General features: G+C 25.9%; 3 protein-coding genes across 3 annotated transcripts; 2 read left to right on the top strand and 1 right to left on the bottom strand.

Moving 5' to 3' along the window:
- Window positions 1–339: 339 nt before the first annotated feature.
- On the bottom strand, window positions 340–4,511 carry LOC113552318. The gene is made up of 4 exons (XM_026955140.1): window positions 4,148–4,511; window positions 2,546–3,057; window positions 2,216–2,482; window positions 340–599 (listed from the first exon to the last, which is right to left on the bottom strand). Exons 1-4 carry the CDS (start codon window positions 4,386–4,388, stop codon window positions 387–389), a joined length of 1,233 nt encoding a protein of 410 aa, XP_026810941.1. The 5' UTR covers window positions 4,389–4,511; the 3' UTR covers window positions 340–386.
- A 1,359-nt stretch (window positions 4,512–5,870) lies between these two features.
- Window positions 5,871–12,201, top strand: LOC113552904 (prolyl 4-hydroxylase subunit alpha-2-like). Its single transcript, XM_026955920.1, has 10 exons — window positions 5,871–6,087; window positions 6,431–6,582; window positions 6,685–6,840; window positions 6,922–7,089; window positions 9,845–9,993; window positions 10,053–10,283; window positions 10,950–11,180; window positions 11,403–11,447; window positions 11,513–11,681; window positions 12,054–12,201. Exons 1-10 carry the CDS (start codon window positions 5,903–5,905, stop codon window positions 12,131–12,133), a joined length of 1,566 nt encoding a protein of 521 aa, XP_026811721.1. The 5' UTR covers window positions 5,871–5,902; the 3' UTR covers window positions 12,134–12,201.
- A 6,354-nt stretch (window positions 12,202–18,555) lies between these two features.
- LOC113552537 lies at window positions 18,556–18,981 on the top strand. The gene has a single exon (XM_026955401.1). The coding sequence runs from the start codon at window positions 18,556–18,558 to the stop codon at window positions 18,979–18,981; it is 426 nt and encodes a 141-aa protein (XP_026811202.1).
- The last annotated feature ends 221 nt before the right edge of the window (window positions 18,982–19,202 follow it).

Raw genomic sequence — 19,202 nt, 5'->3', positions numbered from 1 at the left:
TAAGCCTATTCTTAAAAATAATTATAAACGTTTTTGATCATAATTATTAATAACGTATCTAGCACAATTACTTCACCAGGGCAATTATTTTAATTTAGTTTGCCATTGTTTAAAACATAAAAATTTATTTGTGAAACATTATTTTTCAAGGGAATTTAAATTAGTAAACTACATAAGAAGGATAATGAACAACACATTTTAAATGGATAGAATAAACATCATAATAATATTATACAAGTTATCTATTTTACTATAAACAAAAAATGAGTTCTTTATAAGCCTAAATATTAACTAAAATAATATTTAAATTTAAGGAAATAAAAGTATTTTTAACACAAGTTTTAACAAATAAATTATTTACTTAAAAACATTGGTGGAATGTAAACTTATTCAGCAACATTGATGGTAATAGTTTTACCTTTTGGATCATCAAATCTATCCATAGTTTTGATGTCCATTATCATTGTGATACCCCATGTCACAATAAACAACATAATGGCAGTAACAAATAAACCAGCTAATATAGGTGGCGTAAAGAAAGAGTTTTGTTCTTGAGGGTCACTGAATTTTGGGCTTTCTGATGTCAACCATGGTTGAACCTAGGAATAAAAATATATTTTTAGCATACATTTTAATTCAAAAAATATTCTTTCTGATAATAAAAATAATAATATTGTACCAGTGTATACTGGTTTCACTATAGCTGGTATTTATTGTCAGTTGTCGCACATTTAGAATGCCTACTAAAAGTTAAAACTTTAATTTTATAATCTAATACACTGTTCTTGCATAAACTAATCTATTAACGCAGTTTTTTTTGAAAAAAATAAAATTTAAAAATAATTTAAACATAAAGATCATATTATTTAAAAACAAATTGAGTGTAAATTATATAAGACTAATTTAACATTCTTAACTATTCTAAAATTAGACCAGTTATTTATAGCTTGTATCTAAAAACCAGTATACACTTTAAATATAGTTTGGGGTTAAGATAATTTGAAAATTATAGTATACATATTTTAATGAAATTAAAAAATTGTACAATGTCTTATATAAGAATGACTTTAGGCGGCTGATTGATTTTTATCTAGTATGGTTTGACAGAGACCACACCTTTCAATTACATCTGTTTTGCTTCAAAACAATAGACCACCGTAGAAAAATTTCTGCACTATGTTAATTTTAACATAATGCAAGCAAGGAGGTTGTTCAAATAATAAAGTAATGTTCTTAAGAGTGTAACGCTTGGCGTTCATTAGTTATACCATTGATTTTTAAATCAATGGTTATATCCAATTTTCCCAAAATTATTCTTATATGAGACGGAGTATAATAAGAATTAGACTAAATATTATATAATATAATTTATATTTTATGTTAAATCATTGTTAAAGACTAATATTTATCTTTGGAATAGAAAGCTTAATAACTCAAAAATCACAATTGTCTTTAAATTATATAAGAAAATATGGTTTTTATATGTGTAATTAAAAGTACTAAAATAATTATGCATTTTAAAGAATAAAAGTTGAGCACGCTTGGTAAATCATACAATAAAATATCAAAATTAAATTATATTTTTACTAGTACTATTTATTTACTCATAAAAGTATACAATTTAAAATTCTTTCTTAATGAGAAGTTAGCGTTTGGGAGCGTTTATGTAATTTTTAATGAATTTAGGTCAATAAGTATAATGTGTATCGACAAACAATTTTAATATGGTACATTGCGTTTAAGTAAAATCTTACACAATGCATTTTTTTATCTCATTTAAATAGAATTGTAGGGTTTGTCTATGAATATCACAGGTATGATTAAAAATACATGTATTAATAAAAAAATGTGAAAATTAATAATTACCAAAAATTACACATCTCTGTGCATCAAAAACAAACATTTTAAATTTTATTTTTCATTTTTTATAATTATTTTTACAATAACATTTCAGAATATAAAACTAGTCTTAATTTTTTATTCAAAAATTCAATGTTATTTTGAAACTATTATCATAAGTTGTAATTTTCCATCATTTACTTTAAATTAATGAGCATTACAAACACATATTATATATTGTTTAAATTCATTGCAATTTTTATGCTGATGAAAAAGTGATTAGTCTAAATACATTACAACTTCTTTAGTTGTAAACGTAAGTTATTATGCCTGGTAGCTATTTAAGATAATAAAAATACATTAATAAATGACTAACCTGGAATTTGTCGTTAAACTTCAATACGATAGAATCATTTGAGAAGATTACTGGTCCTGCCGAAAAGTAAGATAGTCCTTTTTGAGCCCCAATTTGCTGTTTGGGTGAAAGTAGAACAGTATTGTCATCATGTTCATACTCAATTGATTTCAATTCCCATGTGAATGTTATTCTTTCAAAACGAAAACGTAATGTTACTTTAGTGTTATTAACTGAAAATGTTGTTCCAACTTTAAGTAATGAATCACGTGAATCATCAAGGTATACCTAAAAAAAATCATAGTATATATTCCATTTTAAAATTTAACAAATTTACACAAACTTTCATACATTAGTATTTGAAGGTTCAAGTAGAGTATCTGGCCCATTATTAACAGATACAGTTGGATAGCTGGCCGAGTATATAAGTGATTTTCCTTTAGGGTCAACAATCTTGAATATTTTAGATTGATCATCTACAGCCATCAGGTGTCTAGTTACTAAATGATGTGCATTTGATGCCTCGCTTTTTTCAATCCATGGATTTATTTTACCAGAAAACACTAATACTATATTTTTGTACTGCGTGCAAAGAGCAGTAAATATTTTTGAAATATCATTATTATGTTTTAGCAATATTGACTGTCTACTATCATCAATACTATCATGGTTATTGTCATTAAGATCAGCAAAAGCTATAATTTTCCCAGAATTATTTGTATATGTATCAGCGTTATAAGCTTTTACAGAAAACCCATTCTTTGATAACATTTCAAGGGCTTTTACTGGTTGATAAACCGATGGGAAAAAACGACGATTTTCAGCATTTTCAAATAGTTGGAATAAGCTGTGACCATCAGTACCTATAATACAAACAAAATATGAATTAAATATTGCACATTTGTTATTTAATATTTCATAATCAATGTTTTTATAGCTGACTTATGCTAAAAATTGTTTCTACTATCAATATTCAGTATTCAATTAAAATTTTAATACATAAATTAATAATATAGAATCTTATTATAACCTACTTTATACCACTGTATAAATTACAATATTATAAATTATATAGATGATAAACAAAAAATGTGGATGGAAAACTTTAGTATTGTTGTATAATTAAGTGGTAAAAAAACACTTAAGAGGAAGAATATTATCAATAAAAGTTAGTAAAAATAAATAATGATATCATGTAAATTGTTGGTTTGTAAATGTAATTTATGTAATCATATTTTAAATAAAATATTTAATGTATATTTATTTATTTTGATAAAATACATTGACAACATATGGAAATAATTTTGACTGGCTAATATAAAAAGCAAGGTATGTTTATTATTAATGGCAATTTAAAATATTTAATAGAAAGAGTGTACATAGTATATCATTATAGAAGCATATTATTAGTTAAATTGTAATAATATATGCCACACCCAATATTTATTTTATTATTCAAAAAAATAAAAAAAATAAAAAAAATAAAAAACAGTTATATGTAGGTATTAGGTATTATAATATTTTTTTTAGATCTGCTATTGAAATAAAGTTAAAAGCAATTAGGCACAATCCTAAAATAAAACAAATAAGGATGATAAACAGATTGAATTCTTGTTAATTTATTTTTAAAGGGTAGTAATGGAAGTCAACAAAAATAATAACTAAAATAAAAAATTAAAACCAAATAACAAATTATTGGAAAACATTTTTAAAATCAACATAAGCTAGATAAACTTAGAGTTATAATTAATAGAGTTTAATGAATTGTGCGAAAAGTACATTTTTAAATCTGGAAAGTATTATTGCTTGTTAAATCTATACAGATATTTGTTAGTTCAAACCCACACTATATATATTATTATATTAATGATATATTGTAAACATCCTGGTACATTTTTTTTTTACACCTGTTTGGGCGAACAAATTTCTAAAATGTGTTTGTAATTTTGTTACCTTTCATTGTGAAATCTTCAAGACTTAGTTCATTTTCTAAGACCATTACTACTTTGGTATCTTCATTCCAGAGAGATAAAAGCAGTTTTTTAAACTCAAGTGTGTCCATAGATTGTTGATATTTGGGTAAGGTCTCCAATTGTGTATTACCACAAGAAATAACAATTGTTGGCACTTCATTGGTGGTGGATAGCGAAAGTGCGCTTAGACACCCGAGTATTAAAATAAGATAATAGGACATTTTTTTATAAAAATGGTAATTAAACTTATTCACAAATTAAAAAGCATCCTTGAATGTTGTAACTAACTAAAAAAAAAATTAGAAAATAGAAATGTACTTTAGTACTTGAGTTTGAGTAGTTAAGTACTGCTTGACTGATAAGAAACATAAATCGATAAAAGGAAACGCCCGGAATTCTTACAGTGTGTCCACCACATTATGCTCTCAAAATGTCAACCTAAATGAATTTTTTAGCGGTTTTTGTGTAGTTGAGAATGTTGTAATATGTGTTCCACGTTTTGCAAACTTACAAATTAAGTTATAACTTTTTTTTAAATTTTTTAAGCTATCAGTATTAACTATTAAAGTTTATTGAACATATTTGTAGTTAATATTACAGATAACTTAAAAAATAAACTTGCATAATAGCAAGTATTTAAAATAAATAATAAGAATAGATTTTTTGCACAATAAAATAATATGGAAAATACAAATTTATAATTGTTATGGATAATAGATATGAGCATAATAATTAATAGAATAAAATATTAGAATAATTAGTCAGTGAGATAAAAATCGCTAAGAAGATGATACGCGTTTATGTTAAACCTTGGTAAGGAGGGAAATTAGGGGACAAAATAAAGAATTTAAATTGGAAATAAATTGCGATAACATCGTTGAGATGATTTCCAGGGGTGAATTTTCATTCAATTTTCACTTTTGCACATGCATGTTTTCGTTCGGGGCTGAGTGCGAGCATCTGGCGCTTAGACGCTCAGTCAGGCCCGTATTTAGGGGGAGTGGCACGGATAGGCAAATGACCAGGGGCAGCATGTCTCAGGGACGGCAAAATATTTTAACGAAATTAATTTTAAAAATGTAATGGAAAAAATCGCATTTTATTAAATTATTGGAAATAATTACATTAAAAAAAAAGAAATTTGTATGTTTTATTATGTTATAATTTGTTAATTAAAAGAAGATTAAAACTTTTTTTAACTATTAAACGATTTTCATTTATTAATTTATCAGCTAGATTTTAATATTAAAGAATCCTGATCATAAATACATACCTATATAGGAAATGAGCTTTAAAAAGTAATCTTTTAATTGTAATTGTCGTTAATATATAGGTATACATATAATAATATTAAACTTGAATTAGTTTGTATTTTAAAAAAAATTTTGATTTGCCTAATTTATAAACAAAAAAAAAAAGTTTATTCACCATTATTAACTAAATTTATATGTCTTATTAATATCTATATTGCATTGTAATAATACACTGTTGCGCCATATGGCCACAGCAGCCACGGATTGTTAATCTAATAAAAATGAAATAAATAAATAAACTTGATTCGGAACAGAATAATTGGCATTTATTTGTATTGCTGCATATGGGTATACATATCTGACGTGTAAAAATGTAAATGTTTGAACTGTTTGTAATTTGTGTACTTATTTAACATTAAAATTACTAAATTCACTAGTTCAAAACTGTTACGGTAGCAATATACAACTATTACTGTGAATATATGTCAAAAAATATGCTTACATATTTAGCCATTGTGTTTTCGTTACTGATGTTTGTAGAAGCTGGACAAAAATGGCATACATCGCAAATAGCATTAACGAAACTATATGATCTGCAAAACGATCATTTTAATGTCTTCAATAAATACTTGGATTTGGAGGAAAAACGTTTGGAAGAATTAAAAGAGTAAATATATTATATACTAAGAAAGAAATTATATTTCCATCATTCTCACTCAGCTAAATATTTTTTTATTATATTATAATATATATAGTAAAAAAATCCTGTATTAAAAATAAATTAAAATAAATCGAATTTAAGTAATTTTTCGTACCAAGTTATGCCTAATTATGAAATTCTTTTTTATAATTATTATATGCTATAGTTAATTAATAAATAAAAATACTGATTGTTTATCACAATATAAAAAATTGCATTGTTTAATGAATTATCAAGAGTATAATATAATATAATTTATGTTTTTAAGTGATATCTTCGTTTAAATATTAATTTTAACTGCATTATTAAGTCATGTAGCTGCGGTATATGAACGGTGTCATCATCAAAAAACCAACAGAGCCTTTTTACACAATCATTTGGATGTTATTAAATTAATGAAACAAATGCATCAACATTTTTTAAAAATTAAAGATTTAATAAAAAATAAACTATCTATGGAAGGTAACCAAATGTACATGCTTGAATATTTTATATATTATATAAACAACTAAACTACCTATACTAAATATCATATCAAATTTCACAAAAACACATAATAAATAGCGTTAAGAGAAATCGACGAGCACAAAGATCTTAGTGGTAATCATATATTGTTGGTGTATCAAGCAATGAGGAGACTACAACGATTTTATGCGATTCCTGCATCAGACATGTCGGAAGGTAGATTTAATAATAAAATTATCGGTGATAAAATGGATGGTATGTTATATTTTTCGTTTTCAATCGTTCAAATTCAGTATTTTCATTAATTATTCACCATTGAATGTATTTATTATTTAGCATGTGAATGTTACGTCATGGCGAAGTATTGTTCAGAGGAAAACGATATGTATGGCGTCATAGATTGGGCCGTTGAAGCATATTATAAATGGAAGAGTGATGGTCAACCAGAATGTGTAGATCCCGAAATTTTAAATTTCTACATAATGTCATCATCAGTATTTACAGGTGAAAAGCGTTTAAAAAAATGTAATATCATAATGTTATCTTCCAAATTAAAAACAAATATATATATATTAATCAACGCTTTTATTAACATCAATAATAAGAACAACATTTATGATGATCATGGAAAATAGATAAAATATATACTAATTGTACTTTCTGGTCTCCTCTCAAAAATTTAAATTATATTAATATATTATAATAAGAAAAGGATCTAGGACATTTTGGCGTGGCCGTTATGCCGTAGCTGTTTTGGCATGAAGTCATTTCGACGTTAGGCCGTTTTGGCGTAAATGTTTCAGATTATTATATTAATTAATTTACTAATTAACTACTAATTTACTAATACTTCTATTTTACCATTATAAGTATATATATATTTATTTTTTAATAATATTTATTGTATTGTTGGAAGTTAATAATTTAATGATAAGTTTGTATTACTATGCTGTACTTGAGCCCTATGTACGTTTATAAAAATTAAAATTAACCAGTTGATCAGACGAAATTGTACCTATACTATCAATTAGTTTGATTATCTACGTTTTTAGTGATACGTATATTTTTAATAATGGTGTACCTACCTTCATCGATTCTTTTCTGCTGTGCGATAAGTTTTTGTCCTTGAATATCGCTTGCTAGATACAGCAAAAATATTTTATACAAATAGTGAGTTTTATTAATTAATATTTATTAATTTTAATTTATATTTTAATATTATGACTTATAATTTTTTATATTTAATTTTAATAATTATTTAATTAATTAATATTTATTTATAATGTCAAAATTAATTGAATCCACGAAGGAACGAGGTGTTTTAGTGAATAATGGTTTCATGTATTTATTTGATGCATTAAGTAGTGATGGAAAACGTCGTTTTTGGCGTTGCCGAAAGAAAACTAAGTGTAAAGCTCGGGTACATACAACTGTAGATGATATTGATATAATAAAATCAATAAACGAAAATAGTCATGATTCTGAAGCATCAAAGATCGAAGGAAATGTAGCAGTTAACCAAATAAAACGACGTGCGGGTGCGGCTGAAACCACGGAATCCACATCAAATGTTATAAATGAATGCCTGGCTAGATTATCAGAAGCAGCTAAGGTAGGTGTAATATTATTGATATTATATAATACAAAAATATGGCCAAAGTAATAAAAAAATTATACTAATTATGAAAATAAAAATAAAATATAGTAAGTAATATATAATATGTAATAAAATATTTTACAATCCATACTATTAAGATAACAAGAAATAGCTCTAGTGCAGTGGTTAGAGTCATACACGTCAAAATTGACGATGGAGGGATCGACACCAGCTAATTTCAAACAACTTTTTTTTCGATATTTATTGATTATTTGTTAGTTTGGGACAGGATTTTTATAAATTTTATATTATTATCCCTATTAATTATTATGTCATTACAATATTTGTAGAGAGCAATTCAATCAAACTACGCATTGAAAAAACAAGTTCGGAGAAAACGAAATAAAATACAAGCCGTACCCGAAGCCCCCAAAGATCTCACAACTCTAGTGTATAAAATATATTTACCATCTGAAGGGCACGAAGAACAATTTTTATTGCCTGATAGTGGTCCCGGGGCAGGCAGAATTTTAATTTTTGGAAAACGTCGATATTTAAATATTTTACGAAATTCTAAAACATGGTTAGGAGATGGGACTTTTAAAATTTCACCCCCGCTTTTTACTCAAGTATACGTCATACTTGACGAATATTTAAATGGCGTACACCCTATTATATATGCATTACTGCTTGATAAATTAACAAAAACATATGAAAAACTTTTTCAAATGTTGATAAATCTATGTCCTGAATTAAATCCTACATCTATTTCATTAGACTTTGAACTAGCTGTTATAAATGCAATGAAAAAATATTTCTCAAGTATTATTATTTATAGTTGTTTCTTTCATCTCACAAAAAATTAAAAAAAAAAAAAAATTGATGAATTGCATCTTATATCAAAATATAATAACGATGCAGATTTTTCTATTTATGTTAAATTGGTTATTACAATTGCATTTGTTTCAATCAACAATATTGACATAGCAATCGACGTGTTAGATGCGTATTTATTAGAATAACTTCAACCCTTACTTGAATGGTTTGAATTATATTGGACGATTAAATCGAAATGGACGTGGACGGAGATTTCCACTATCAATTTGGAATTTATACGGGCGAGTACTAAATGGTATACACACAACCAATAATCATGCAGAGGCGGCCAACCGCAGAATAAATGTTGAGATGGGAATGATCCATTCTACATTATGGTCATTTATAACGTGCTTAAGAAAGATTCAAGCTGGAAAGGATACATATTTATTACAATTGGAATCAGGAAGATCTCCCCCTAAAAACCTTAAAAAATATATTGACACAGATAAACAGTTATTAAAAATAATTCAAGAATCAGGTACACGATATATGTTAACATATTTAACAGGTGTAGCATATAATATTTCATTACAATAGTAAGTTTTTTTAACTATAAATTGTCAATTATATTTTTTTAATAGACTGAATTATTTTAAATTGTATAAATAATAATAACAAATTTTGATAAAATAAAAAGAAGTATTTTACGCCAAAAACGCCTAACGCCAAAATAGCTTCATGCCAAAACGGTTACGCCATAACAGCCACGCCAAAACGGCCACGCCAAAATGTTCCATTTCGTAATGAAAATTATGGATAACTACATTTAAAAATATTTTTCAGGATTTGACTTAATGAGTATAATACATATAAATGGATCAAGCAATCTTCAAAAAGACACTGACAAATTTTTGCGGTATTATCATCTTATAAAAAATGAATTATTTGAATTGGATAAGGAGAAAACGTTGGCTGTATTTGAAATATATAATGTAAGAATAAAAATTAAACTTACAAATACAGAACTTAAATTTAATTTTTTGATTTTAAGAATTTGAAAAGAAAACAATTTGAAAAAGAATTTAGACATTCATGTAAATATGGGGTATCACGGACAATAACAAAACACTTAAAATGTAGATACCAAACAAAAAATTCATTTTACCGAATACTGATGCCCTTTAAGGAAGAAGATATTAACAGTGAGCCATTTATTAAAATATATCATGATGTATTATATGAAAACGAAATTTCGAAAATTAAATATATAGTTTCGGGAAACGTAAGTATAATTTTGTTTAAATTAATGACTGTTATATTATTTAACCAATAAATGAGATAAAAACGATAGAAACGTACCTAAGCATTTTTATAATATAATGTATTTACGTAGTTATCAAGGATAATAATTTAATTAATGTCATTTTTCGTTGGTATAATTTATATTGCAGTAGCTTAAATATTTATTTGTTCATTATGAATTCTGTTGTTTCTCTGTTTTGGAGTTTTTGACTACCCATTCTCTACATTAAATTTATATATTAAGTATTTACTATATTATTACCTTAGCTAATTTGGTGGCTTAATAATTGATGCTATTCTTCAAAGTTTCTATCGATTTTAAATATAACTGTACATTTTGTTATTTGTTTTTACGATTAAGAGCATAGAGACATATAAATTGTTTTCCGAGTTTATATAGGAGCAAACAACACAGCAGCTATCATCTTGCATTTCATTGTAAATTAAAATTAGGGTTCTTATGTGGTTCAAACGTTGTTCTGCAAACTGAACGAGACACTGAACATAAATCAGATTTGAATCAGGAGTGTTCAGTTTGAAAATCCTTATACTTTGTACAACACATATAGAATATAGAAATATTACTATTTATTGTAACATATCTATATTAATTATATACAAAAAATCTTTAATCACATTATTCTAGATGAGTGATGCAAGAATTCAAACAAAGAATAATTCCTCAGAAGAAAAAAGTCGTTTAGGTCAAGCCACCTGGATAAATAGCAATGATTCTGTTGAATATTTTGATTCATTAAATAATCGTATAGAAACTTTTACCGGATTTACTACAAAGACAGCTGAATTATATCAAATAGTTAATTATGGTTTAGGTGGTCATTATTTACCACATTTTGATCCATTTCATAAAGGAACTGTACGTAACACAATACTAATATTTTTTTTACCTTAATACTATATTTTTTTAATATCGAACGAAAATATGATACGATATGAAGTATTATGTATATATATTCATTACTTTGAAAATAAACCTGATAATTTATAAAATATTGAATTATTAAATCATTATACTATTATAATTATTATGTATTATCTGAATACATTAAATGGGAGATTTTTTGTTTTTTTTTTTCAGGTAATTGAAAAATTTGGTAACAGATTTGTAACAGTATTATTTTATGTTAGTCAGTTTTATATTTTTGTTCAACTATATAAAGTATAAAAATTAATGTTTTATTTTATTAGTTGTCTGATGTTCAAAATGAAGGATATACGTCATTTCCTATGCTAAATATTATTATTCCTGTTGAAAAAGGATCTGCGTTGGTTTGGTATAATTTAAATATGTCTAATGGAAAATTAAACTTTGCAACACTTCATGGGTCATGTCCTTTATTGAAAGGAAATAAATGGAGTTAGTTCTGTTTTTATAATTATAATTTATTTATACACATTACATTGTTGAGACAAAAATTAATTAAAAAAAAATCTACATTCTAACTGAAAACGTTTTAAGTTTGAATGATTCATATACACAACAAACATAAGATTTCTATATAAATTAATTATTATTATTAGATTTATTATATTGCTTATGAACTTACAAATTATTTAAACACTTTGAATGAAATAAAATGATGTATATTGTATACTACTTCGTTAAGTGTTTTTTTATACATATATATAATTGGGCAAGATATGAGTGATTATTAAAACAAGAATAGTGTTAATGCGAAACTATTACATGAAATGCAATATCTAATAAACTATTTTTATATTTTTATAGTCATGACTAGATGGCTGTACGAAGAAGGACAACATTTGTCTTATGATTGGAAAAGCAGAGGAAACGTGTACGAAGTGTAAGATAATATACGATGAAATAACAAATATTTGCATGTGGATTTATTAATAAAGGTTTCTTAAATAATCTATTTTTAGTTTTCTTTTATTATCTCTACTCACTTTTTAATTAAATATACAATTATATTTTCAACCGGTTAAGTAAAGTAAATTGTGTTCAAATGGTATGAGTTATGGTACACCTAACATAGATACCTACTCGTAGCTATACATATACCAGATATTATGTTATGCTTGTTGCACATATATGTATAGTATTCATGTATTTTGTATTTCTTACTTTATTTGTATTTAGTATATCAACGTTTTGTGGTTATTATTTCAACTATAACGGTGTTTTTAGATTTTGGCATTACCGATTTTTACATACTTCCATTTTTAAACTTGTTAATTTATTGCGAGAGTTAAAAAAATGTACAAGAGTAGGATTGGCTAGACTTTGGCGAGTGTTTTTTAAAACTATTTGAATAGATTGATATACAATAATTCATGACTTTTATTGGCTTTATTTAAATGTTTTGATGTTTCATTTAAATTTTAAATGCTATATATATATATAATCGGTATCGTCAAAAACAATAATCTTACTTCTGTGTATATTTTAGTATGCACATAATATTATATGTGTATTTACATATTATATAGAAATATAGTTTATATTTACACTCTACATCATCATTGCTTTATAATTTAAAATTTATTTACTATCTATGATGGCAGGTATATTGATTAATTATGTATCTACAAACTACAATTTGAAAATTCTTAAAAAATTAATATTGCTGTAATAATACTTCAATTTTTATTGATCTTGAATATTGTACATTTGTATAACTAGATACGTAATTTAAAGAAATATAGTTAATAAATAATAATATAATGTTGCCATTTATAGAGTATATTGGCATGTCACTATAAAATCTAAAACAATATTTGATCGTTTCCCATGCTTATCGAAAACAATATCCAAATCGATAAAGATAATAATATTTTGTCGTTAGTCGTTAATCTAAATTGTAAAATCCTAATCGATAAAGATTATATTATTTATAAATGCATTTATCAGTTGTATTTTATGTGTCAGTTGCATTAGTACATGAATAGTGAGTACTACTATAATATAATAGAATTTTATATAACTATTTCAAGTAAACAAAAAGTTTGTTTAGTTTTTCGTTATTTTAAATATCAAGTATTCACGTGAGTAGAAACCTTTTTTCTGGAAATAAAAGTTGGGATTGTGTAAACAAAATCTGTAGTGCATACGTCAAAACCAATAATTAAAAAACGGAGCCGAAATTAAAGACAGTCATACCTATGATCCAAAAATTGAAGACATTTTAAACTACTAACTTAATTTATAATTTAATGTAATATAAATAATAATATGTAATGTATACTGTGTAGTATTTATCATTATTTTTAAAATGATTACTTTTAATAATTATTAATTTTAATTTTACGTACGATTTTACTTTTTTAAACAATAAATGACAGCAACGTTGCATGCAAAATGGGCGCATTTGGGATATAAAGCAGGATTTTAATTTTTTTATTTTGAGAGCAAATGTCCATAACCCCCGAGGTGCAAATGGGCCAATCTAGGGTGCAAATGGGCTACAGCCATATTATTATGTTATAGCTAGTGATCCACTTGTCAAAATTAAAGAAGGGGGACTCTGTTTACTTTTAAAAAAAGAGCATCTCTATTACTTATTTAACATTATTGAGCCATGGGGGCTATGCCCCACACCCCATAATATCCCTTTTTAAATCACACAAGAAATATTTAGAAATGAGGTCTGTTTGTGGTCATATGTTGCTCCATGTCGCTTTAACTATCATTGTGCGTGTGTCGTGGCACGTCGGATATATCGCTGAATTTATGATTGGTTTTTTATTTTATTACGGAATTAGGTTAATAAAAATATTTTTTCGTTTCTCGTACACGCTGTCGCTGCGTGTACACCGAACGCAACTCGTTGTGTAGTCGTTTTTGTTTCTATTTGTCTTAAGGCAGTTACGGTGTGGTCTATGATATGCAGCTTCAAGGCGGCTTAGACTACTTAATACCTATATATATTTTATGCATATTAAAACGATATGACGTTTCTTGACTAACGGAAATGCGATGAGCTAAAATGTAACATAGACAATACTGAACACTGCAATAATGTGTCCTGCATTTTGTTTATACTGACTATACTATCTATATTATACGCCGAATACTCTATATATATATATAGAGTTTATGCGAATTATGTGAAACAATATAATGTTATACCCCTCATTTTAGTATTTACACTGATTTTTAGCGTAGTGTGTACTCTCCATATAATAGGTATTAAATATTTTATAATTATATATTTATATATAATATTTTGTTGTATTTTTCATAAATTATTATATAATAATAAACTTCAGTATAAGTTAGTTATTATTGTTGAAATCTAAGCTTGAGTAGACTTAGTATTCATGTATTCAAGTAGATAAATAACACGATTTTATGATTAAGTTAATACTGTATAATCTAATTATAATATAAAATTTCAATAGTTAACTTGTCATATAATTGGACTGCATACACAATACGACGTAAAGCTAACGAGTGTCTTTGTGTTCACCGAAAGGTTCTATACTCTTATTTATATGTCATCGTTGATGTCATATACTCATAAGTCATAACTTATATCCGCATAACAATCGAAAGTTGTATCCTAATATGTAATATTATAAATTTATAGTAAAATATATTATTGATACATGTACATAATAATATTGTGTGCATACAGTGCCGTAGCTAAATTTTTTTTTCAAATTTTTGCATTGCTAGAATACCTATTTATCACCTATGACCTTATATGATCTTTGTTTATAAATTTTTTACTAATATACATTAACTTTTTTATAACTACAATTATGTTAATAACTATGATATCCATACATTTAACATAGCAATGTATATTAGTATTAATATTATTATAAACCATAGATGAATGTATTTATTAATATCATTATATCAATATGTGTTGTAAACACAAAATTTATTTTTTTTTGTTCGAATATTATTACTATTTATTAAAAAAATTACAAGATCATAACTTTTAACTTTTATTAAACATATAAAATAAAACAAGTCATAGATTGACCTTACACAACTGAAATAATTAAAAATAAAGAATGTTATGATGAAACAGCTAAATAAATGATATACATGATAATAAGACTATAGCCGTATTTCGTATTCATAACAAAAATGGGATCCACTTGAATTTCTAATCTAAAATCCATGCTTATATCATATAACTATTTGACATTTATGAATACAAATTACAAATAATTTATCTTAACCCACTCAATACATAGTATACTGCATACAGTTGAGCAATACCCATCACTTGTCCATATTTTTAAAATTTGATCTGTTATCACGAATTAATTTCTCAATAACTAATCACAATGATTTTAATATTGTTAATAACTTTTTTGATTTAAAAATCAAATAAGAACGCAGTCTCTGCCTAAATAATTTTACATGCTAATATGTGTTATATGAATACATACATTGTATATCCATTCGTAAAATAACTATTAATTTTAAACATAATTTTTGAAATTTTGTTGTAATTTAAAAATGAATAGTTGTAGACATAGCATTTTTAAATTTTTTTTTTAACTATCTAAAATTCTTAGTTTATTTTTTTTAAATATCAATAAAAATGTTTCAATAAGTCAAAAAATTTGAAAGTTTGACACAAGATTCCTTATATTTTGCTATAATATTTATTTTAAAACATTAATAATAGGTACATATTTACAATTTTTATTTTTAAACGTTTTGAATTTAAATTTTAACATTATTTGTCTAAATTATAAAATTTTACAAATAAATCTGTAATTAAAAATAATATATTCAATTTATATAGTTCAGGTTTGAAAAATAAGTACAAGGTATCTCATGAGTAATTCATACTGTAATTAAAAATCTTAAAAACACATAATCATTGTTTTTTTCTTATAGATATTTTCGGTTTATATTTGGGCGAAATTAGATGTTTAAACGAAGAACAGCGATTATATTAATTTAGTTTTAATTTAAAAATATGTGTTTGTAACATTTAGCAATTACCAAAATCCTCCATAAGATTTCAGAACCAAGAGCTAAATTTAGTTATGGTTTTAATATCGATAAATAAAAATTATTATTATTATTTTATTATATATTGCAAATAATTGACAACTAGTTTTTAGTTTTTGCAAATTAATGAATTCTTTTTTGTTTAAATTTTATTGGCAAAAGTTGAGGCCATAGAAGGGTTGGATAAGTTGGCTCAAAAAAATGGATTTTAACATATAACAATTAAATTTTTTTTTTTTAAAGTATAAATATACTATATTCATCACTTATAGTTATAAAGATAATCGATGTGCAGATCATACGCTAAAAATTGTTCTTTGTTATCCTCCCGTTGCGGCATTAGTATTACCTAACAAATTAAACTTCATTCAGAACGGCATATATTTGTATTGCTGCATATGGGTATATCTGATGTGTAAAAATGTAAATGTTTGAACTATTTGTAATTTGTGTACCTATCTAACATTAAAATTACTAAATTCACTAGTTCAAAATTGTTACAGTAGTAATATCCAAGTATTACTGTGAATAGATGTTAAAAAATATGCTTATATATTATTGTGTTTTTGTTATTGATGTTTGTAGAAGCTGAACAAAGATGGCATACATCGAAAATAGCATTAACGAAACTATATGATCTGCAAAACGATCATTTTAATGTCTTCAATAAATACTTGGATTTAGAGATAAAATGTTTAGAAGAATTAAAAGAGTTTATATATTATAAACTAAGAAAGAAATTATTTTCCCATCATTCTCACTCAGTTAGATATTTATTTATTATATTATAATATTTATGGTAAAAGTCATAGTTAAGATCTATAGAAGGTAACTAAATGTACATCCTTGAATATTATATATATTATATAGAGTGTCTCAAAAAGAATACAGCTATTATAGCTATAGATCAAACTTATTTATGTAAAAATAACAAAAAAAAACATCATTCTCTTCATAAGAGGTTGAGGTATAAACATGAAAAATAGTGGGTATCAGGTAAATATGATTGAGTTATGGAGAATTTCATGGATGAAGTGATCGTGTGTAGGGCTAGAAGAGAGGGCATATTATTACCGATCTTATTTTTCGTGAAGTTTAAACCTCAACTTTTTCTGAAGAGAATGATATGTTTATTTTTTGTTTTTATTTACATACATAAATTTAATCTATAGCAGTTTGGCAGTATTGGCTAGAATTTGGCGAGTGTTTTTTAAAACTATTTGAATAGATTGATATACAATAATTCATGACCTTTATTGGCTTTATTTAAATGTTTTGATGTTTCATTTAAATGCTGTATATACAATCGGTGTCGTCAAAAACAATTATTTTTTTGCTGTGTATATTTTAGATGCATAATATGATAAGTTTATTATGTATATTTACATATTTATATAGAAATATAGTTTAAGTTTATACTCTATATCAGGGGTCTCCAAACTACGGACCGCGGTCCGCATTCGGCCCACGAACAAGTTTGAACCAGTCCCCAAAGTAGGTAAATATTCTAAAAACATGTGTTATTATCTAAAGTCGTTCGCGCACATGTGTAAATAACTATCACCTGTATCGGAAAAAAAACATTAATTTCATAATATTCATCAATAAAAAATGATGAGAAAAATTAATACTAAGTATATTTAAGTATATTATAAATATTATTTTTTAATATCTATACTAAAAGTATATTTAACTATTTAAATGTGAAATGAACATCCATTAGAAATCTAACTATTTATTCATGTGGCAAATCAACGTTTGCCAGGTCAGCTATTAGTATTAGCTATAGTATTTCTCTAAAATTAAAAATTATATGTGTTTATACATTTTGGCCCGTTAAGAACTTTTAATATTATACGTGACTCTTGAATAAAAAAGTTTGGATAACCCTGCTTTACATCATTATTGTTTTATAACTTTAAATTAAATTTATAATCTGTGATGGCCGGGTATATATTGATTACTTATGTACAAACTACAAATTGACCTCAAAACAACCTCTTTATGTTTACTTGTAAATACGAGGGCTATTTCAAAATCAACCTACGATGTGTTACAATTCATTACATTCGTGCACTTTGGGTACGTGTTTTTTCATGTCGCAACCAGTACATTATTCCCTAATAATATGCCAAGTTTTCGTTCAGTATTTTTCCAATAGCTGCCGTTTTAACATGGAGAATACAATTTTATCTCCCGCCGCCTGTGAGGTGCGAAGTGTAATTCGTTTTTTGCAAGCCGAAGGAAATGGCTTAATCGGTTATGTGTTGTTTACGACAATACGGTGATGAGTGATGGTTCGGTACATGATTGGTGTAGAAAATTTAAAAACGGACTCACAGATATGCATAATGAAGAAGACCAAGGGCACAAATCGATCATGACCGAAGACGTGGTTCACCAAGTTGACCAATTTGTTCGACAAAACAAGCGTTTTACAATTTCAGAACTTGCGACAAGATTTTTCGAAATTTCTCGAACTACTCTATACCGAATCGTATCTGAAAGCTTGGGTTACCACAAGTTCTGTGCCAGTTGGGTCTCAAAACAGCTCACAGATGTCCACAAGACCCAACGTGTCAATTCAGGAAAAACATTTCTCGGACGTTTAGAAATGGAAGGTGAAGAATTTTTACAGCAAATTGTGACTGGAGATAAGACTTGGGTCCAGTATGTAAACTTAGAAAGCAAAGAACAGTCAAAGCACTGTTGAAAGCAATGCCTCAACGCACTGGCGGTGCCGTTTTTTAAAGCTTGTCCCCTGTTACCAAAAATGTATAGATTTAAACGGAGACTATGTAGAACAATAATTTAGATGTTAATAAAACTATTTTGTGCAAAAAATTAATGTTTTTGGTTTTTTTAAAAAATATTTTCCACTACGGAGGTTGATTTTGAAATAGCCTTCGTTATTAATACTATTTCACAAATTTT

The sequence above is a fragment of the Rhopalosiphum maidis genome, chromosome 2 (genome assembly GCF_003676215.2).
Source record: "Rhopalosiphum maidis isolate BTI-1 chromosome 2, ASM367621v3, whole genome shotgun sequence".
Classification (NCBI taxonomy): Eukaryota; Metazoa; Arthropoda; class Insecta; order Hemiptera; family Aphididae; genus Rhopalosiphum; species Rhopalosiphum maidis.
The sequence above is the reverse complement of the archived record's forward strand: the minus strand, read 5'-3'. Positions and strand labels throughout refer to the sequence as shown.

Bases quoted from the DNA above. Each gene is read 5' to 3' on its own strand.
- LOC113552318 (XM_026955140.1), bottom strand. From the start codon at position 4,388: ATGTCCTATTATCTTATTTTAATACTCGGGTGTCTAAGCGCACTTTCG. The intron at 3,058-4,147 runs GTAACAAAATTA...TTTGTATTATAG, and splicing joins TGAAGATTTCACAATGAAAG to GTACTGATGGTCACAGCTTA. The intron at 600-2,215 runs GTTAGTCATTTA...TTTTATTCCTAG, and splicing joins AGTTTAACGACAAATTCCAG to GTTCAACCATGGTTGACATC.
- LOC113552904 (XM_026955920.1), top strand. From the start codon at position 5,903: ATGTCAAAAAATATGCTTACATATTTAGCCATTGTGTTTTCGTTACTG. The intron at 6,088-6,430 runs GTAAATATATTA...TGCATTATTAAG, and splicing joins CGTTTGGAAGAATTAAAAGA to TCATGTAGCTGCGGTATATG. The intron at 11,181-11,402 runs GTACGTAACACA...TTTTTTTTTCAG, and splicing joins ATCCATTTCATAAAGGAACT to GTAATTGAAAAATTTGGTAA.
- LOC113552537 (XM_026955401.1), top strand. From the start codon at position 18,556: ATGAGTGATGGTTCGGTACATGATTGGTGTAGAAAATTTAAAAACGGA.